Raw genomic sequence first — 15,884 nt, 5'->3', positions numbered from 1 at the left:
GCAGAGTGCGCGGCAGTACACTTTTTAAATTTAACATCATGTAATTATCATAAAATATAAACAATAAAATGCCCCCAAAGTATTAAAGCAAACACAAAATTATTTAGTAAATTTGTTATATATATTAAAGAAGTGTGGTAGTGGGAATAGATGAGAGTGGTTGAGGAGTAAGAGGTGGGAGTGGAAGGTGGAGGAGGTGGCGACGCTGGTGCCGGCCGCCATGGCGTCTCGCCCCACCACACGCCCTCAGTCTCAACACGTCCACCACACGCCCTCAGTCTCAACACGTCCACCACACGCCCTCAGTCTCAACACGTCCACCACACCTACAGTGTCAACACGCCCACCACACGCCCACAGACTCAACACGCCCACACTCAACACGCCCACCACAGACACTACACTCAACAATAAAGGTAAGGTTATGGTAGTTAATGTTGGTCCTGTAGTTGTAACTGAGGCAGAGGAGCACAGCCCGCCGCCGCCGCCGCCGCCGCCATTGTTTACATTGAAAAACGTTCCAGACATATTTTTAAAATTATATTTAAATTGTGTTTTACGGTTAATAACATAAAGTTGGCTTCTCAGTTCTTCAGCAAAGCTGAAAAGCTTGAACATGATTAGTTCTTTTTTTTAATATTATAATGGAGACATTGGAGCCAGATGACCAGGTGTGTGGCCGGCTGCCTCCCTCACTTGTTTGAAGCGTGGCTGTGTGGGCGTGGCTGTGTGGGCGTGGCTGTGTGGGCGTGGCTGTGGGAACGTGGCTGTGTGGGCGTGGCTGTGTGGGCGTGGCTGTGTGGGCGTGGCTGTGGGGGCGTGGCTGTGGGGGCGTGGCTGTGGATGCGTGGCTGTGGGGGTGTGACTGGGCGCGTGGGCGTGACTGTGGGGGCGTGGGCGTGGCTATGGGGACGTGGCTGTGGGTAGCGTCGCTGTGGTATCGTGGGTGTGGCTGTGGGGGCGTGGCTGTGGTATCGTGGGCGTGGCTGTGGGGGCGTGGCTGTAGGGGCGTGGCTGTGGGTAGAGTGGCTGTGGTATCGTGGGCGTGGCTGTGGTGTCGTGGCTGTGGTGTCGTGGCTGTGGTGTCGTGGCTGTGGTGTCGTGGCTGTGGTGTCGTGACTGTGGTATCGTGGGCGTGGCTGTGGTGTCGTGGCTGTGGTGTCGTGGCTGTGGTGTCGTGGCTGTGGTGTCGTGGCTGTGGTGTCGTGACTGTGGTGTCGTGGCTGTGGTATCGTGGGCGTGACTGTGGTATCGTGGCTGTGGTGTCGTGGCTGTGGTGTCGTGGCTGTGGTGTCGTGGCAGTGGTGTCGTGGCTGTGGTGTCGTGGCTGTGGTGTCGTGACTGTGGTGTCGTGGCTGTGGTATCGTGGGCGTGGCTGTGGTGTCGTGGCTGTGGTGTCGTGGCTGTGGTGTCGTGACTGTGGTGTCGTGACTGTGGTATCGTGGGCGTGACTGTGGTATCGTGGCTGTGGTGTCGTGGCTGTGGTGTCGTGACTGTGGTGTCGTGGCTGTGGTGTCGTGACTGTGGTGTCGTGGCTGTGGTATCGTGGGCGTGACTGTGGTATCGTGGCTGTGGTGTCGTGGCTGTGGTGTCGTGGCTGTGGTGTCGTGGCTGTGGTGTCGTGGCTGTGGTGTCGTGACTGTGGTGTCGTGACTGTGGTATCGTGGGCGTGACTGTGGTATCGTGGCTGTGGTGTCGTGGCTGTGGTGTCGTGGCTGTGGTGTCGTGGCTGTGGTGTCGTGACTGTGGTGTCGTGGCTGTGGTATCGTGGGCGTGACTGTGGTATCGTGGCTGTGGTGTCGTGGCTGTGGTGTCGTGGCTGTGGTGTCGTGGCTGTGGTGTCGTGGCTGGTGTGTCGTGGCTGTGGTGTCGTGGCTGTGGTGTCGTGACTGTGGTGTCGTGGCTGTGGTATCGTGGGCGTGGCTGTGGTGTCGTGGCTGTGGTGTCGTGACTGTGGTGTCGTGACTGTGGTGTCGTGACTGTGGTGTCGTGGCTGTGGTGTCGTGACTGTGGTGTCGTGGCTGTGGTATCGTGGGCGTGGCTGTGGTGTCGTGACTGTGGTGTCGTGACTGTGGTGTCGTGGCTGTGGTGTCGTGGCTGTGGTGTCGTGGCTGTGGTGTCGTGGCTGTGGTGTCGTGGCTGTGGTGTCGTGGCTGTGGTGTCGTGGCTGTGGTGTCGTGACTGTGGTGTCGTGGCTGTGGTGTCGTGACTGTGGTGTCGTGGCTGTGGTGTCGTGACTGTGGTGTCGTGGCTGTGGTATCGTGGGCGTGGCTGTGGTGTCGTGGCTGTGGTGTCGTGGCTGTGGTGTCGTGGCTGTGGTGTCGTGGCTGTGGTGTCGTGGCTGTGGTGTCGTGGCTGTGGTGTCGTGACTGTGGTGTCGTGGCTGTGGTGTCGTGGCTGTGGTGTCGTGACTGTGGTGTTGTGGCTGTGGTATCGTGGTCGTGGCTGTGGTGTCGTGACTGTGGTGTCGTGGCTGTGGTGTCGTGGCTGTGGTGTCGTGGCTGTGGTGTCGTGGCTGTGGTGTCGTGGCTGTGGTGTCGTGACTGTGGTGTCGTGACTGTGGTGTCGTGGCTGTGGTGTCGTGGCTGTGGTGTCGTGGCTGTGGTGTCGTGGCTGTGGTGTCGTGGCTGTGGTGTCGTGACTGTGGTGTCGTGACTGTGGTGTCGTGACTGTGGTGTCGTGGCTGTGGTGTCGTGACTGTGGTGTCGTGGCTGTGGTGTCGTGACTGTGGTGTCTTGGCTGTGGTGTCGTGACTGTGGTGTCGTGGCTGTGGTATCGTGGGCGTGGCTGTGGTGTCGTGACTGTGGTGTCGTGGCTGTGGTGTCGTGACTGTGGTGTCGTGACTGTGGTGTCGTGGCTGTGGTGTCGTGCCTGTGGTGTCGTGACTGTGGTGTCGTGGCTGTGGTGTCGTGACTGTGGTGTCGTGGCTGTGGTGTCGTGACTGTGGTGTCGTGGCTGTGGTGTCGTGGCTGTGGTGTCGTGGCTGTGGTGTCGTGGCTGTGGTGTCGTGACTGTGGTGTCGTGACTGTGGTGTCGTGACTGTGGTGTCGTGACTGTGGTGTCGTGATTGTGGTGTCGTGACTGTGGTGTCGTGGCTGTGGTGTCGTGACTGTGGTGTCGTGGCTGTGGTGTCGTGGCTGTGGTGTCGTGGCTGTGGTGTCGTGACTGTGGTGTCGTGGCTGTGGTGTCGTGACTGTGGTGTCGTGGCTGTGGTATCGTGGGCGTGGCTGTGGTGTCGTGACTGTGGTGTCGTGGCTGTGGTGTCGTGACTGGTGTCGTGACTGTGGTGTCGTGGCTGTGGTGTCGTGGGCGTGACTGTGGTGTCGTGGCTGTGGTGTCGTGACTGTGGTGTCGTGGCTGTGGTGTCGTGGCTGTGGTGTGGTGTCGTGGCTGTGGTGTGGTGTCGTGGCTGTGGTGTCGTGACTGTGGTGTCGTGGCTGTGGTGTCGTGACTGTGGTGTCGTGGCTGTGGTATCGTGGGCGTGGCTGTGGTGTCGTGGCTGTGGTGTCGTGGCTGTGGTGTCGTGACTGTGGTGTCGTGGCTGTGGTGTCGTGACTGTGGTGTCGTGGCTGTGGTGTCGTGGCTGTGGTGTCGTGGCTGTGGTGTCGTGGCTGTGGTGTCGTGGCTGTGGTGTCGTGGCTGTGGGGTCGTTGGCGTGGCTGTGGGGTCGTTGGCGTGGCTGTGGGGTCGTGGCTGTGGGGTCGTGGCTGTAGTGTCGTGGCTGTGGGGTCGTGGCTGTAGTGTCGTGGCTGTGGGGGCGTGGGCGTGGCTGTGGGGGCGTGGGCGTAACTGTCGGAGCGTGGGCGTGGCTGTGGGGTCGTGGGCGTGGCTGTGGGGTCGTGGGCGTGGTTGTGGGGTCGTGGGAGTAGCTGTGGGAGCGTGGGGCTGGCTGTGGGAGCGTGGGCGTGACTGTGGGAGCGTGGGGCTGGCTGTAGGAGCGTGGGCGTGGCTGTGGGAGCGTGACTTTGGGAGCGTGGGCGTGGCTGTGGGGACGTGGGCGTGGCTGTGGGGACGTGGGCGTGGCTGTGGGAGCATGGGGCTGGCTGTGGGAGCGTGGGCCTGGCTGTGGGAGCGTGGGCCTGGCTGTGGGGACATGGGAGTAGCTGTGGGAGCGTGGGGCTGGCTGTGGGAGCGTGGGCGTGACTGTGGGAGCGTGGGGCTGGCTGTGGGAGCGTGGGCGTGGCTGTGGGAGCGTGACTTTGGGAGCGTGGGCGTGGCTGTGGGGACGTGGGCGTGGCTGTGGGGACGTGGGCGTGGCTGTGGGAGCATGGGGCTGGCTGTGGGACTTGGGCCTGGCTGTGGGGACGTGGGAGTAGCTGTGGGAGCGTGGGGCTGGCTGTGGGAGCGTGGGCGTGACTGTGGGAGCGTGGGGCTGGCTGTGGGAGCGTGGGCGTGGCTGTGGGAGCGTGACTTTGGGAGCGTGGGCGTGGCTGTGGGGACGTGGGCGTGGCTGTGGGAGCGTGGGCCTGGCTGTGGGGACGTGGGCGTAGCTTTGGGAGCGTGGGGCTGGCTGAGGGAGCGTGGGCGTGGCTGTGGGAGCGTGGGGCTGGCTGTGGGAGCGTGGGGTCTGGCTGAGGGAGCGTGGGCGTGGCTGTGGGAGCTTGGGGCTGGCTGTGGGAGCGTGGGGGCTGGCTTGGGGAGCCTGGGCGTGACTGGGGTCGTGGGCGTGGTTGTGGGGGGCATGACTGTGGGGGTCGTGGGCTAGTGGAGTGGGTTCGTGGGCTAGTGGAGTGGGTTCGTGGGCTAGTGGAGTGGATTCGTGGGCTAGTGGAGTGGGATCGTGGGCTTGTGGAGTGGGATCGTGGGCTAGTGGAGTGGGGTCGTGGGCTAGTGGAGTGGGGTCGTGGGCTAGTGGAGTGGGATCGTGGGCTTGTGGAGTGGGGTCGTGGGCTAGTGGAGTGGGGTCGTGGGCTAGTGGAGTGGGTTCGTGGGCTTGTGGAGTGGGATCGTGGGCTTGTGGAGTGGGATCGTGGGCTAGTGGAGTGGGGTCGTGGGCTTGTGGAGTGGGATCGTGGGCTAGTGGAGTGGGGTCGTGGGCTAGTGGAGTGGGGTCGTGGGCTAGTGGAGTGGGGTCGTGGGCTAGTGGAGTGGGGTCGTGGGCTAGTGGAGTGGGGTCGTGGGCTAGTGGAGTGGGATCGTGGGCTTGTGGAGTGGGATCGTGGGCTAGTGGAGTGGGGTCGTGGGCTAGTGGAGTGGGGTCGTGGGCTAGTGGAGTGGGATCGTGGGCTTGTGGAGTGGGATCGTGGGCTAGTGGAGTGGGGTCGTGGGCTAGTGGAGTGGGATCGTGGGCTAGTGGAGTGGGGTCGTGGGCTAGTGGAGTGGAGGCGTGGGCTTGTGGAGTGGGGTCGTGGGCTAGTGGAGTGGGGTCGTGGGCTAGTGGAGTGGGGTCGTGGGCTAGTGGAGTGGGGTCGTGGGCTAGTGGAGTGGGGTCGTGGGCTAGTGTAGTGGGATCGTGGGCTAGTGGAGTGGGGTCGTGGGCTAGTGGAGTGGGGTCGTGGGCTAGTGGAGTGTGGTCGTGGGCTTGTGGAGTGGGATCCTGGGCTTGTGGAGTGGGATCGTGGGCTTGTGGAGTGGGGTCGTGGGCTAGTGGAGTGGGGTCGTGGGCTAGTGGAGTGGGGTCGTGGGCTTGTGGAGTGGAGGCGTGGGCTTGTGGAGTGGAGGCGTGGGCTTGTGGAGTGGAGGCGTGGGCTTGTGGAGTGGAGGCGTGGGCTTGTGGAGTGGAGGCGTGGGCTCGTGGAGTGGAGGCGTGGGCTCGTGGAGTGGGGTCGTGGGCTCGTGGAGTGGGGTCGTGGGCTCGTGGAGTGGGGTCGTGGGCTCGTGGAGTGGGGTCGTGGGCTCGTGGAGTGGGGTCGTGGGCTCGTGGAGTGGGGTCGTGGGCTCGTGGAGTGGGGTCGTGGGCTCGTGGAGTGGGGTCGTGGGCTCGTGGAGTGGGGTCGTGGGCTCGTGGAGTGGGGTCGTGGGTTCGTGGAGTGGGGTCGTGGGCTCGTGGAGTGGGGTCGTGGGCTTGTGGAGTGGGGTCGTGGGCTCGTGGAGTGGAGGCGTGGGCTCGTGGAGTGGAGGCGTGGGCTCGTGGAGTGGAGGCGTGGGCTCGTGGAGTGGAGGCGTGGGCTCGTGGAGTGGGGTCGTGGGCTCGTGGAGTGGGGTCGTGGGCTCGTGGAGTGGGGTCGTGGGCTCGTGGGCTCGTGGAGTGGGGTCGTGGGCTCGTGGAGTGGGGTCGTGGGCTCGTGGAGTGAGGTCGTGGGCTTGTGGAGTGGGGTCGTGGGCTCGTGGAGTGGAGGCGTGGGCTCGTGGAGTGGAGGCGTGGGCTCGTGGAGTGGAGGCGTGGGCTCGTGGAGTAGGGTCGTGGGCTAATGTAGTGGAGGCTTGTGGAGTGGAGTCGTCTCCTAGATCCTTCTTTGACCTTTTCAGGAAGGACTTCATCTTCCATTCTGTATCCTTTGTCTGGCTGCCTGTTTCCACTGCCTAGTTTCATTACCTTTCTTTTACTCGGGTTGAACTTTAGTAGCCATTTGTTGGACCATTCATTCAGTCTGTCTAGGTCATCTTGTAGCCTCCTACTCTCTTTCCCTGTCTTAATCTTCCTCAAAATGTTTGCATCATCAGCAAACAATGAGAGGAATGATTCTATATCCTCTGGGAGATCATTTACATATATCAAAAACAGTATTGGTCCAAAGACTGAACCCTTGCGGGACTCCACTGGTAACGCCTCGTCAGTCTGAGGCCTCAACCCTCACAGTGACTTCCTGTCTTCTGCTACCTCCCTTATCCACAACCTTCCCTTTCACTCTTCCTTGCATCTCTAGCTTTTGCACTAGTCTCTGGTGTGGTACTGTGTCAATGGCTTTCTGGCAATCCAAAAATATGCAGTGTGCCCACCCCTCTCTTGCCTGGTCATAGAATTCAATTAATCCTGTGAGGCATGACTTGCCATCCCTGAAACCATGTTGATGTTGAGTCACAGTTCCTTTGCTCCAGATGTTCCACTAGCTTTTTCGCACAATCTTCTCCATCAACGTGCATGGTATGCAAGTTAGGGACACTGACCTGTAGTTCCATACCTCTTGTCTATCTTCCTTCTTGTATATCTGGACTAAGTTTGCTGTCTTCCATATTTCTGGCAGTTCACCTGTTACCAGTGATTTGTTATACAGCATGGAGTATAACAATTTACTTATACCTATAAATATGGAGTATTTGTTGCACCAAGCAAGCACAGTGCTTCTGCTCCTTCCTTCAGTATCCAAGGGGAGATTCCATCTGGGCCTATAGCCTTTGACACATCAAAATTTAGCAACAGTTCCCTTACTTCCCCACTGGTGATCTCAAACTCTTCTAGTGAGTCCTGGTTAACTATTCCTTCTCTTATCTCTGGAACTTCTCCTTCCTCTAATATGAAGACTTCCTGGAATTTCTTATTGAGTTCCTCAAACACTTCCTTGTCGTTTATAGGGAATCCATCTGCCCTCTATCCTTAATTTCATAACCTGTTCCTTTACTGTTGTTTTTCCTCCTGATTTGGCTGTGCAGCAATTTAGGTTGAGTCTTTGTCTTGCTTTCAATGTCATTTTTGTATTGCCCTTTTGCCTCTCTTCTCAATGTGACATATTCATTCCTGGCATTCTGGTATCTTTCTCTGCTCTCCAGTGTCCTGTTATTCCTATAGTTTCTCCACGCCCTTTTACTTTACTGCTTAGCTAGCCTACATCTCTGATTAAACCACGAGTTTCTCATCCTCATTTCATTGTTTTCCTTTTGGACCGGGACAAACTTGTCTGCTGCCTCCTTACACTTCTGCGTGATGTAATCCATCATGTCTTGGACCGTCTTTCCTTTAGCTCTGTTTCCCTTGTTATCATGATAGGAATTTTCCTATCACCTCATAGTTCCCCTTTTGGAATGCCATCCTATTGTTTTCAGTACCCCTCCTCGAGTTCAATAACCCTTCTTCAGTTAGATACTCTAACACCAGTACACTGTGGTGGTTCATTTCTATCTGGGCCTCGAAAGCGCCGGAGTCGTTCAGAGTGAAGACGAGGTCGAGTCTCACTGGTTCATCATTTCCTCTCATCCTTGTGGGTTCCCTGACATGCTGGCGTAAGAAGTTTCTTGTTACCACCTCCATTAGTTTGGCTCTCCATATACCCTCACCACCATGCGGTTCCTTCTTATCCCAGTCTATCTTTCTGTGATTGAAGTCCCTCATAATGAGCAGATGGGATATATTCCTACAGGCAGCAGAGGCTGCCCTCGCAATTATAGTGTTAACTGCCATGATGATGATGTCATACTCTTGCCTGGGTCATGTGTCATTTGGTGGAGGGTTATATATCACTGCTACTATTACTTTTGGTCCTCCCATTGTCATGGTGCCTGTTATGTAGTCTCTGAATCACTCGTAGCCTAGGATAACCATCTCCTTGAAACTCTGTTCCTTTCTCATTAGTAGGGCCACTCGACCTTCTTCCCTTCTTTCCTTTCCTCTCTTTCCTTATTAGAGTGTAGTCCTGGGGAAACACTGCATTCGTTATGATTCCTGAGAGTTTTGTTTCTGTGGGTCCAATTACACCTGGGGTTTACTTGTGTGCTTTTCCTTAGTTCACTTGCCTTGCTTGTGATGCCAACTATGTTCGAGTACATCACCCTGAAACTGACTCTTCTGTCCATTCTCAGATCCTATTGCTTCCCCCCTGAAGCAGGGAGGGACCGGGATGGGAGGGCTTTTGAAGGGGAACCTGAGAGATCTGGGATGTGCAGGGGCTGGGCGGATCTGTACTGTGAGGGTGGTGTAGGAGGGAGGGCTTTGGGGGGTAGGGGAGAAAAGAGAGCTTGGGGGGGTGTGGAGGCGGGGGAGGCTTGGGGCGCTGGTGAGAGGGGGTGGCTTGGGGATATGGGAGGAGGGAGGGCTTGAGGGGGGGGGGGGCAGGTGAGAGGGGGTGACTTGGGGATGTGGGAGGAGGGAGGGAATGGGGGCTTAGGGGGGCAGAAGAGGAAAGAGGGCTTGAGGTGGGGGGAGGTTTGGGGAAAGGGAGTGTTGAGGGGGGGATGAAGAAGGGAGGTCTTAGGGGAGTGGGGGAGAAGGGAGGGCTCAGGGGAGTGGGGGATACTAGAGGGTATAGGGGGTGGAGGAGAAGGGAGGGCATGGGATATTAAGGAGGACTTGGGGAGGGGGGGGGGAGAAGGGAGATCCTGGGGAAGGGGGGGAGGGTGCCTTAGGTGGGCACCTTGGGCACCAGGGGTTGGGGCATGTAGGACATCTATTGGGTGGCGGATGGGGGTGGTGCTACTCTCACTATGTCTGTTGAGCTGCTCGTGGAGGGTTCCCCACTCACACACACAGGGTGTGTGGGGGGGAGTGTGTGTGTACTCACCTAATTGTGCTTGCGGGGGTTGAGCTTTGGCTCTTTCGTCCCGCCTCTCGACTGTGAATCAACTGGTGTACATATTCCTTAGCCTACTGGGCTCTATCATATCTACATTTGAAACTGTGTATGGAGTCAGCCTGCACCACATCACTGCCTAATGCCTTCCATTTATTAACTACTGACACTAAAAAAAAATCTTTCTAACGTCTCTGTGGCTCATCTGGGTACTAAGTTCGTGTCCACCTGTGTCCCCTTGTTCGTGTCCCTCCCGTGCTGAAGAGTTTGTCTTTGTCTACCCTGTCAATTCCCCTGAGAATTTTGTAGGTGGTTATCATATCTCCACTTACTCTTCTGTTTTCCAGGGATGTGAGGTTCAGCTCCTTTAGCCTTTCCTTGTAGCTCATTCCTCTCAGTTCCGGGACGAGCCTGGTGGCATACCGCTGGATCTTTTCTTACTTTGTCTTGTGTTTAACTAGGTATGGACTCCAGGCTGGAGCTGCATACTCAAGGATTGGTCTGACATAAGTGGTATTCAGGGTCCTGAACGATTCCTTACACAAGTTTCTAAAGGCAGTTCTTATGTTGGCCAGTTTAGCATATGCCGTTGATGATATCCTTTTGATGTGGGCCTCTGGGGACAGGTTCGGTGTGATATCAACCCCCAGATCTTTCTCGCCATTTGACTCCTGCAGGATTTCACCTCCCAAATGATACCTTGTGTTCAGCCTCCTGCTCCCTTTGCCTAATTTCATTATCTTACACTTTCCTGAGTTAAAATTTACTAGCCATTTTCTAGACCATTCCTTCAGTTTGTCCAGGTCATCCTGTAGTCTCTGTCTATCTTCATCCGTCTTGATTCTTCTTGTAATTTTTGCATCATCAGCAGACATTGAGAGGAACGAGTCTATACCCTCTGGAAGATCGTTTACATATATTAGAAACAGGATGGGTCCAAGTACTGAGCCCTGTGGGACTCCGCTGGTGACATCTCGCCACTCTGATGTCTCCCCTCCTCACCGTTACTCGCTGTTTCCTGTTGCTTAAGTACTCCCTTATCCACTGGAGCACCTTACCTTTTACTCCTGCCTGATGCTCCAACTTTTTTAACAGCCTTTTATGGGGCACTGTGTCAAAGACTTTTGGCAGTCCAGGAAAATGCAGTCGGCCCACCCTTCTCTTTCTTGCCTAATGTTTGTTGGCTGGTCATAGAATTCTATTAAACCTGTGAGGCACGATTTACCATCCCTGAACCCATGTTGGTGGTGTGTGTTACAAAGTTATTTCCCCTCCAGATGCTCTACGAGCCTTTTCCTCACGATCTTCTCCATCACCTTGCATGGTATACAATTTAGGGAAACTGACCTGTAGTTCAATGCCTCTTGCCTGTCACCCTTCTTGTATATTGGGACTATGTTAGCTGTCTTCCAACTTCCTGGTAAGTCTCCTGTTTCCAGTGACCTGTTATACACCATAGAGAGTGGCACACTTAGTGCTTCTGCACCTTCCTTTAGTATCCATGGTGAGATTGTCAGGCCCAACAGTTTTTGTCACATCCAGCTCCAGCAGACACCTTTTGACCTCATCACTGGTGAGGTCAAATTCCTCCAGGGTTGCTTGGTTTGCCGCCTCCTCATTTAGTGCAGGGGCTTCTCCTTGTTCTATTGTGAAGACCTCCTGGAATCTCTTGTTGAGTTCTTCACACACCACCTTGTCATTCTCCGTGTATCTGTTCTCCCCGTTTCTCTGTTTCATCACTTGTTCCTTCACTGCTGTTTTCCTCCTGATGTGGCTGTGGAGCAGCTTTGGTTGGGTCTTGGCTTTACTCGCTATGTCATTTTCAAACTGTCTCTCTGCTTCCCTCCTCACTCTGAAGTACTCATTTCTGGCCCTCTGGTACCTCTCCCTGCTCTCCGGTGTTCTGTTATTTTTGTAGATTGTCCATGTTCTTTTACTCAGTTACTTTGCTACCTTGCATTCCTGGTTGAACCATGGGTTTTTCTGTTTTTCGTTTTTTCTCCTTTTGGACGGGGATAAACCTGTCTGCAGCTTTCTGGCACTTCTGGGTGACAAAATCCGTCATGACCTGCACATTCTTGTCTAAGTTATGTTTCTCATGGTATTCCCCTGAGGAAGTTCCTGATCTCATCATATTTTTCTCTTCGGTAATTTAGTCTTCGGTAATTTAATTGCAGATTAAGTTAAGTGACTAATTTCAAGCATAGAAATATTCATAAATTACTTAAGTAGTGGTTAACACTTTGCACACCCACACTAGAATGTGTGTAGTCTTTCTGGTTTTCTTAATTCAATTTCCGTGCTACGTCATTCAGTTTGGCATCAAATTGTTCGCAATATGGTTCTCTGAGGGGATATATCCATATGAGGTCAAAAGGCGCAGTAGTCATTTGACCTTCCTTCTCCTCCAGACCCTGCTCGTCCGCCTCTGGTCCGTCCTCCCGCTTCTTGCCCTCCTTCTTTACTCAGTTTACCCATGCCCCCTAACCCTGACTTCCCTGACCCTGATCCTGACTCTGTGCTTTTTTAGCGTGCTGTGTTCCTTCTTCACCTTTGTTTCTTCTTTGCTCTCTGTTGCTCTCCTCTCTCTCTTTGCTGATGTCTTTTCTCCAGTGGGACATCCGTGGAGTTTACGCCAATTTCCTTGACCTCCAACTTCTCATTTCACAGTTTTTGCCCCTTTGTGTCTGTCTCCAGGAGCCGATGCTTGGTTCTCGTCCTGGTCGCTTCCGTGGCTATTCTTTTCTCTCCCCTCCCCCAGCGACAGCTGGGGTCCATAATTCTTCTGCTCTCTTGATTCATTCCGATGTTCCCTTTGTCCCCTTACTTTTTTCCTCGCCTCTCCACTGTTCTGCCGCCCGTATCTTTGTGCGTATATGGTACATGGTTTGTTCTATTTATCTACCCCCCACTGTCCCACTTTCTCTTCCCGATCTTAAACACCTCCTAGACTCCTTGCCAGAGCCTGTGCTCCTGCTGGGTGATTTCAATTGTCGTCATGCCCTTTGGGGAGATGTGCTGACAAACACCCGGGGTCGCCTCCTTGAACCTTTCATCCTCTCTTCTTCCCTGTCCCTTCTTAATTCTGGTGAGCCCACTCATTTGGACTCTCGGACTCGCTCCCTTTCTTGTCTCGATCTTTCTCTGTGCTCGTCATCCCTTTCCTTAGATTTCTGGTGGCGGGTCCTTGATGACCTCCATGGCAGTGACCATTTTCCTATCCTTGTCACTTTTTTCTCCTTTCGCCCTCCTCTCTCCTTCCCTAGGTGGCGGTTTGCCGAGGCTGACTGGCGCCTCTTTACTCTCCGTGCTACTATTTCCGACCTCTCCGTTTTACCTCTCCCTCGCGCCCTCCTTCTTTTTCATGGCACTGTCTTTGACGCTGCCCTCCACTCTATTCCTCGCTCTTCCTCTCGGGGAACGCGGAAGTGCGTTCCCTGGTGGAGTTTGGACTGTGCTCGGGCTGTCCGCTGTAAGCGTGCAGCCTGGAAGAGACATCGCCGCCGGCAGACGGTTGAGTCTTTTCTTTTGTTTCGGAAGGCGAGTGCGGTGGCTCGTAGGACCATCCGTGCGGCTAAACGTGCTTGCTGGGAGTCTTATGTCTCCACCGTTACGTCCGAAACTCCTCTTCCACTGGTCTGGAAGCGTATCCGCAAGATTGCGGGTAAGTTCGTTCCCGATGTCTCACAGGTCCTTTGCCTTCATGGTACTCTTGTGGCGGACCCGTTGCAGGTTGCGACCGAACTGGGTTCCCATTTCTCTTCTGTTAGTTCTGGTTCTCGTCTCCCCTAATCCTTCCTTCTTCGTAAGCCTCTCCTTGAATCTCGTCCTTTAAATTTCTGTACTTATCTTCACCTTCCCTATAATGATCCCTTCTCTCTCTCTGAACTTCAGTCTGCCCTAGCCCTTTGTGGTTCTACGGCAGCGGGCTCCGATGGCATTCATTATGAAATGCTTCGCCATCTCCCTCCGTGCACGTCTCAGTATTTACTGAGGCTGTACAACCGGGTCTGGGAGTCGTCGTCAGTCCCTGAAGACTGGCTCGATGCTGTTGTCCTCCCTGTTCGGAAACCAGGGTCTCTCGGGTCATCCCCCAAGGACTTCCGCCCTATTGCTCTCATGACTTGTGTCTGCAAGCTCTTTGACCGTATGGTCAACGTTCGTTTGATGTGGTTCTTAGAGCACTATCGCCACCTCTCCCCTTCTCAATTTAGTTTTCGCAAGTGCCGCAGCACAACAGATGTCCTGGTGAATTTGGAGGTCTATATTCGTACTGCTTTTGCTGCGAAGACCTCCGTTGTTGCCGTCCTTTTTGACCTGGAAAAGGCTTACGACACTACCTGGCGGTATCATATTCTGTCTCAACTTCATTCTTTTGGCCTTCGTGGGAACCTCCCGCTCTTTCTCCGGAGCTTCCTCTCTCGTCGTTCCTTTCGTGTGCGGCTTGGTACTGCTCTCTCTGCCCCTTTTCAGCAGTATGAGGGTGTGCCCCAGGGTAGTGTTCTGAGCACTACTCTTTTTCTAGTTGCCCTCAACGGTCTTCTTTCCTCTCTTCCTTCTGGCGTCTTCTCTGCTCTCTATGTTGATGATCTTACCCTTTGCTGTCGGGGTGATAATTCCCCTCTCCTTCAACAGCGGCTTCAACTTGCGATTGATGCCGTGTCGTCTTGGGCCACCGATAATGGCTTCAAGTTCTCTGCGTCTAAGACTTGTGCCATGACTTTTACTCGGAAGCATGTCGTTCTTCTTCCCTCTTTGCCGCTTTATGGTCATCCCATTGTGTACAGGGATTCCACGAAGCTTTTGGAGTTGGTCTTTGACACTCGTTTGTCTTGGTCAGCCCATATCTCTTACCTCCGAGTTGAATGCTCTAAGGCCCTTAACCTCCTTAAGGTTTTGTCCCATCCTTCTTGGGGAGCGGATAGGCGCACGCTCCTCTATTTGCACTCCTCTCTCGTCCTGTCTAAACTCGATTATGGTTGCCCTGCATACTCTTCTGCTTCTCCTTCTACTCTTCGCCGTCTTGATGCTTTGCACCATACTGGGTTGCGTCTCAGCTCTGGTGCCTTTCGTTCGATTCCCGCCCTTAGTTTGTATGTTGACACTGGCTTTCTCTCTCTTCAGGACCGCCGTGATCGCTACTGTCTTCGCTATCTTACGCGGTCCTTCCAACATCCTTCCTCTCGCCTCTGTCGTGCATTGACTTTTCCTCCTCCTGTGGTTCCTGTTCCTCTTCATTGTCTCCCACTTTCTGTCCAGTTATCTCGCTTGCAGGATTATCTTTCTGTTCATATTTCTAATGTTTCTCCTCGTATTGTTCCTTCCTTACCTCTGTGGAGAGTCCCATTTCCCAAGTTTTGTACGTCCCTGACTTGTATTACTAAAGCCTTTACCCCTCCTACTATTCTGAAAAGCCTCTTCCTTGAGCACTTTTCTTCGCACTCCCACTCTATTTCCATCTTCACTGATGGGTCTAAGTCTGCGGACTGTGTGGGCTACATTATTGTTTTTCCTGACCGTACTTATATGTGTCGCCTCCCTTCGGAGGCTAGCGTCTTTACGGCAGAACTTTATGCTATTCTCTATGCTCTTCGTCTCTTGCTTTCTCATTCTCATTCCTCCTTTGTGGTTGTAGTTGATTCTCGTAGTGCACTCATGGCTCTGGGGTCCTTTAATCCTGTCCATCCGGTGGTCATCGAGATTCAACATTGGCTGTTTCTTATTTCTAGTAAATTTAAATCAGTAGTTTTGCTGGGTTCCCAGCCATATTGGTGTTTCTTTCAATGAGCGTGCGGATGCTGCCGCTAAGGAAGCTATCCGTTCTTGTCCCATCTCCCGTAAAAGTATTCCTTATTCCGACTTTTATCCTGTTATTCATTCTTCCATTCTTGCCCGTTGGCAGGGTTGTTGGTCCTCTGTGGTTGGTAACAAGCTGCGTACTCTCAAACGTAGTGTGTCCCCGTGGCCTTCCTCCTACCACCGTAACCGGCGGTGGGAAACTGCTTTGGCACGGCTGCGGGTTGGTCAAACCCGCTTAACCCACGGTCACTTAATGGAGCACCGCCCTGCTCCTTATTGTCCGAATTGCGTTGTCCCTCTTACAGTTGTGCATATCCTTGTTGAATGTCCTGACTTTCAGGACGAGCGTGTGTCTTGCTTTCCGACCGTCCCTCGCGGTCACTTGTCCCTCGATAGAATTCTAGGTGAATCGGATACTTTTGATATCGTTCGCCTTATGCGTTTTTGTTCTCGTATTGGCATTCTTGGTGATATTTAGCGCCCTCTGATTATTTCGCACTTTGATGGTGCTACATAGCCTTCCCGGTTTGGTGCCTTCTTTTGATAATTACCTTACCTCTCTCGCCTTGGTTACCCTTTGCATTTCATCAACTGTGCCTACTCTCAGGCTAAACGAATTTTTTTTCATCCTAAACCTGCTTCCAACACTAGTTGCACTGTACTATGCCTTCCCTTCATATCTGAACTCAAAACTTTTACCAATAC

The 15,884-nt window shown here is 54.2% G+C and overlaps 1 protein-coding gene across 1 annotated transcript; it reads right to left on the bottom strand.

The window, feature by feature from the left end:
* Positions 1-692: 692 nt before the first annotated feature.
* On the bottom strand, positions 693-4,683 carry LOC138357537 (uncharacterized). The gene is made up of 2 exons (XM_069314404.1): positions 3,791-4,683; positions 693-1,014 (listed from the first exon to the last, which is right to left on the bottom strand). Exons 1-2 carry the CDS (start codon positions 4,681-4,683, stop codon positions 693-695), a joined length of 1,215 nt encoding a protein of 404 aa, XP_069170505.1.
* Between the last annotated feature and the right edge of the window lie 11,201 nt (positions 4,684-15,884).

Source organism: Procambarus clarkii, chromosome 78 (assembly GCF_040958095.1).
Source record: "Procambarus clarkii isolate CNS0578487 chromosome 78, FALCON_Pclarkii_2.0, whole genome shotgun sequence".
Classification (NCBI taxonomy): Eukaryota; Metazoa; Arthropoda; class Malacostraca; order Decapoda; family Cambaridae; genus Procambarus; species Procambarus clarkii.
Note: the sequence above shows the minus strand (reverse complement) of the source record. Positions and strands in the feature narration are given on the sequence as shown.

Bases quoted from the DNA above. Each gene is read 5' to 3' on its own strand.
- LOC138357537 (XM_069314404.1), bottom strand. From the start codon at position 4,683: ATGCCCCCCACAACCACGCCCACGACCCCAGTCACGCCCAGGCTCCCC. The intron at 1,015-3,790 runs GTTACGCCCACG...CTCTACCCACAG, and splicing joins GCCACGCCCACGCTCCGACA to CCACGCCCCTACAGCCACGC.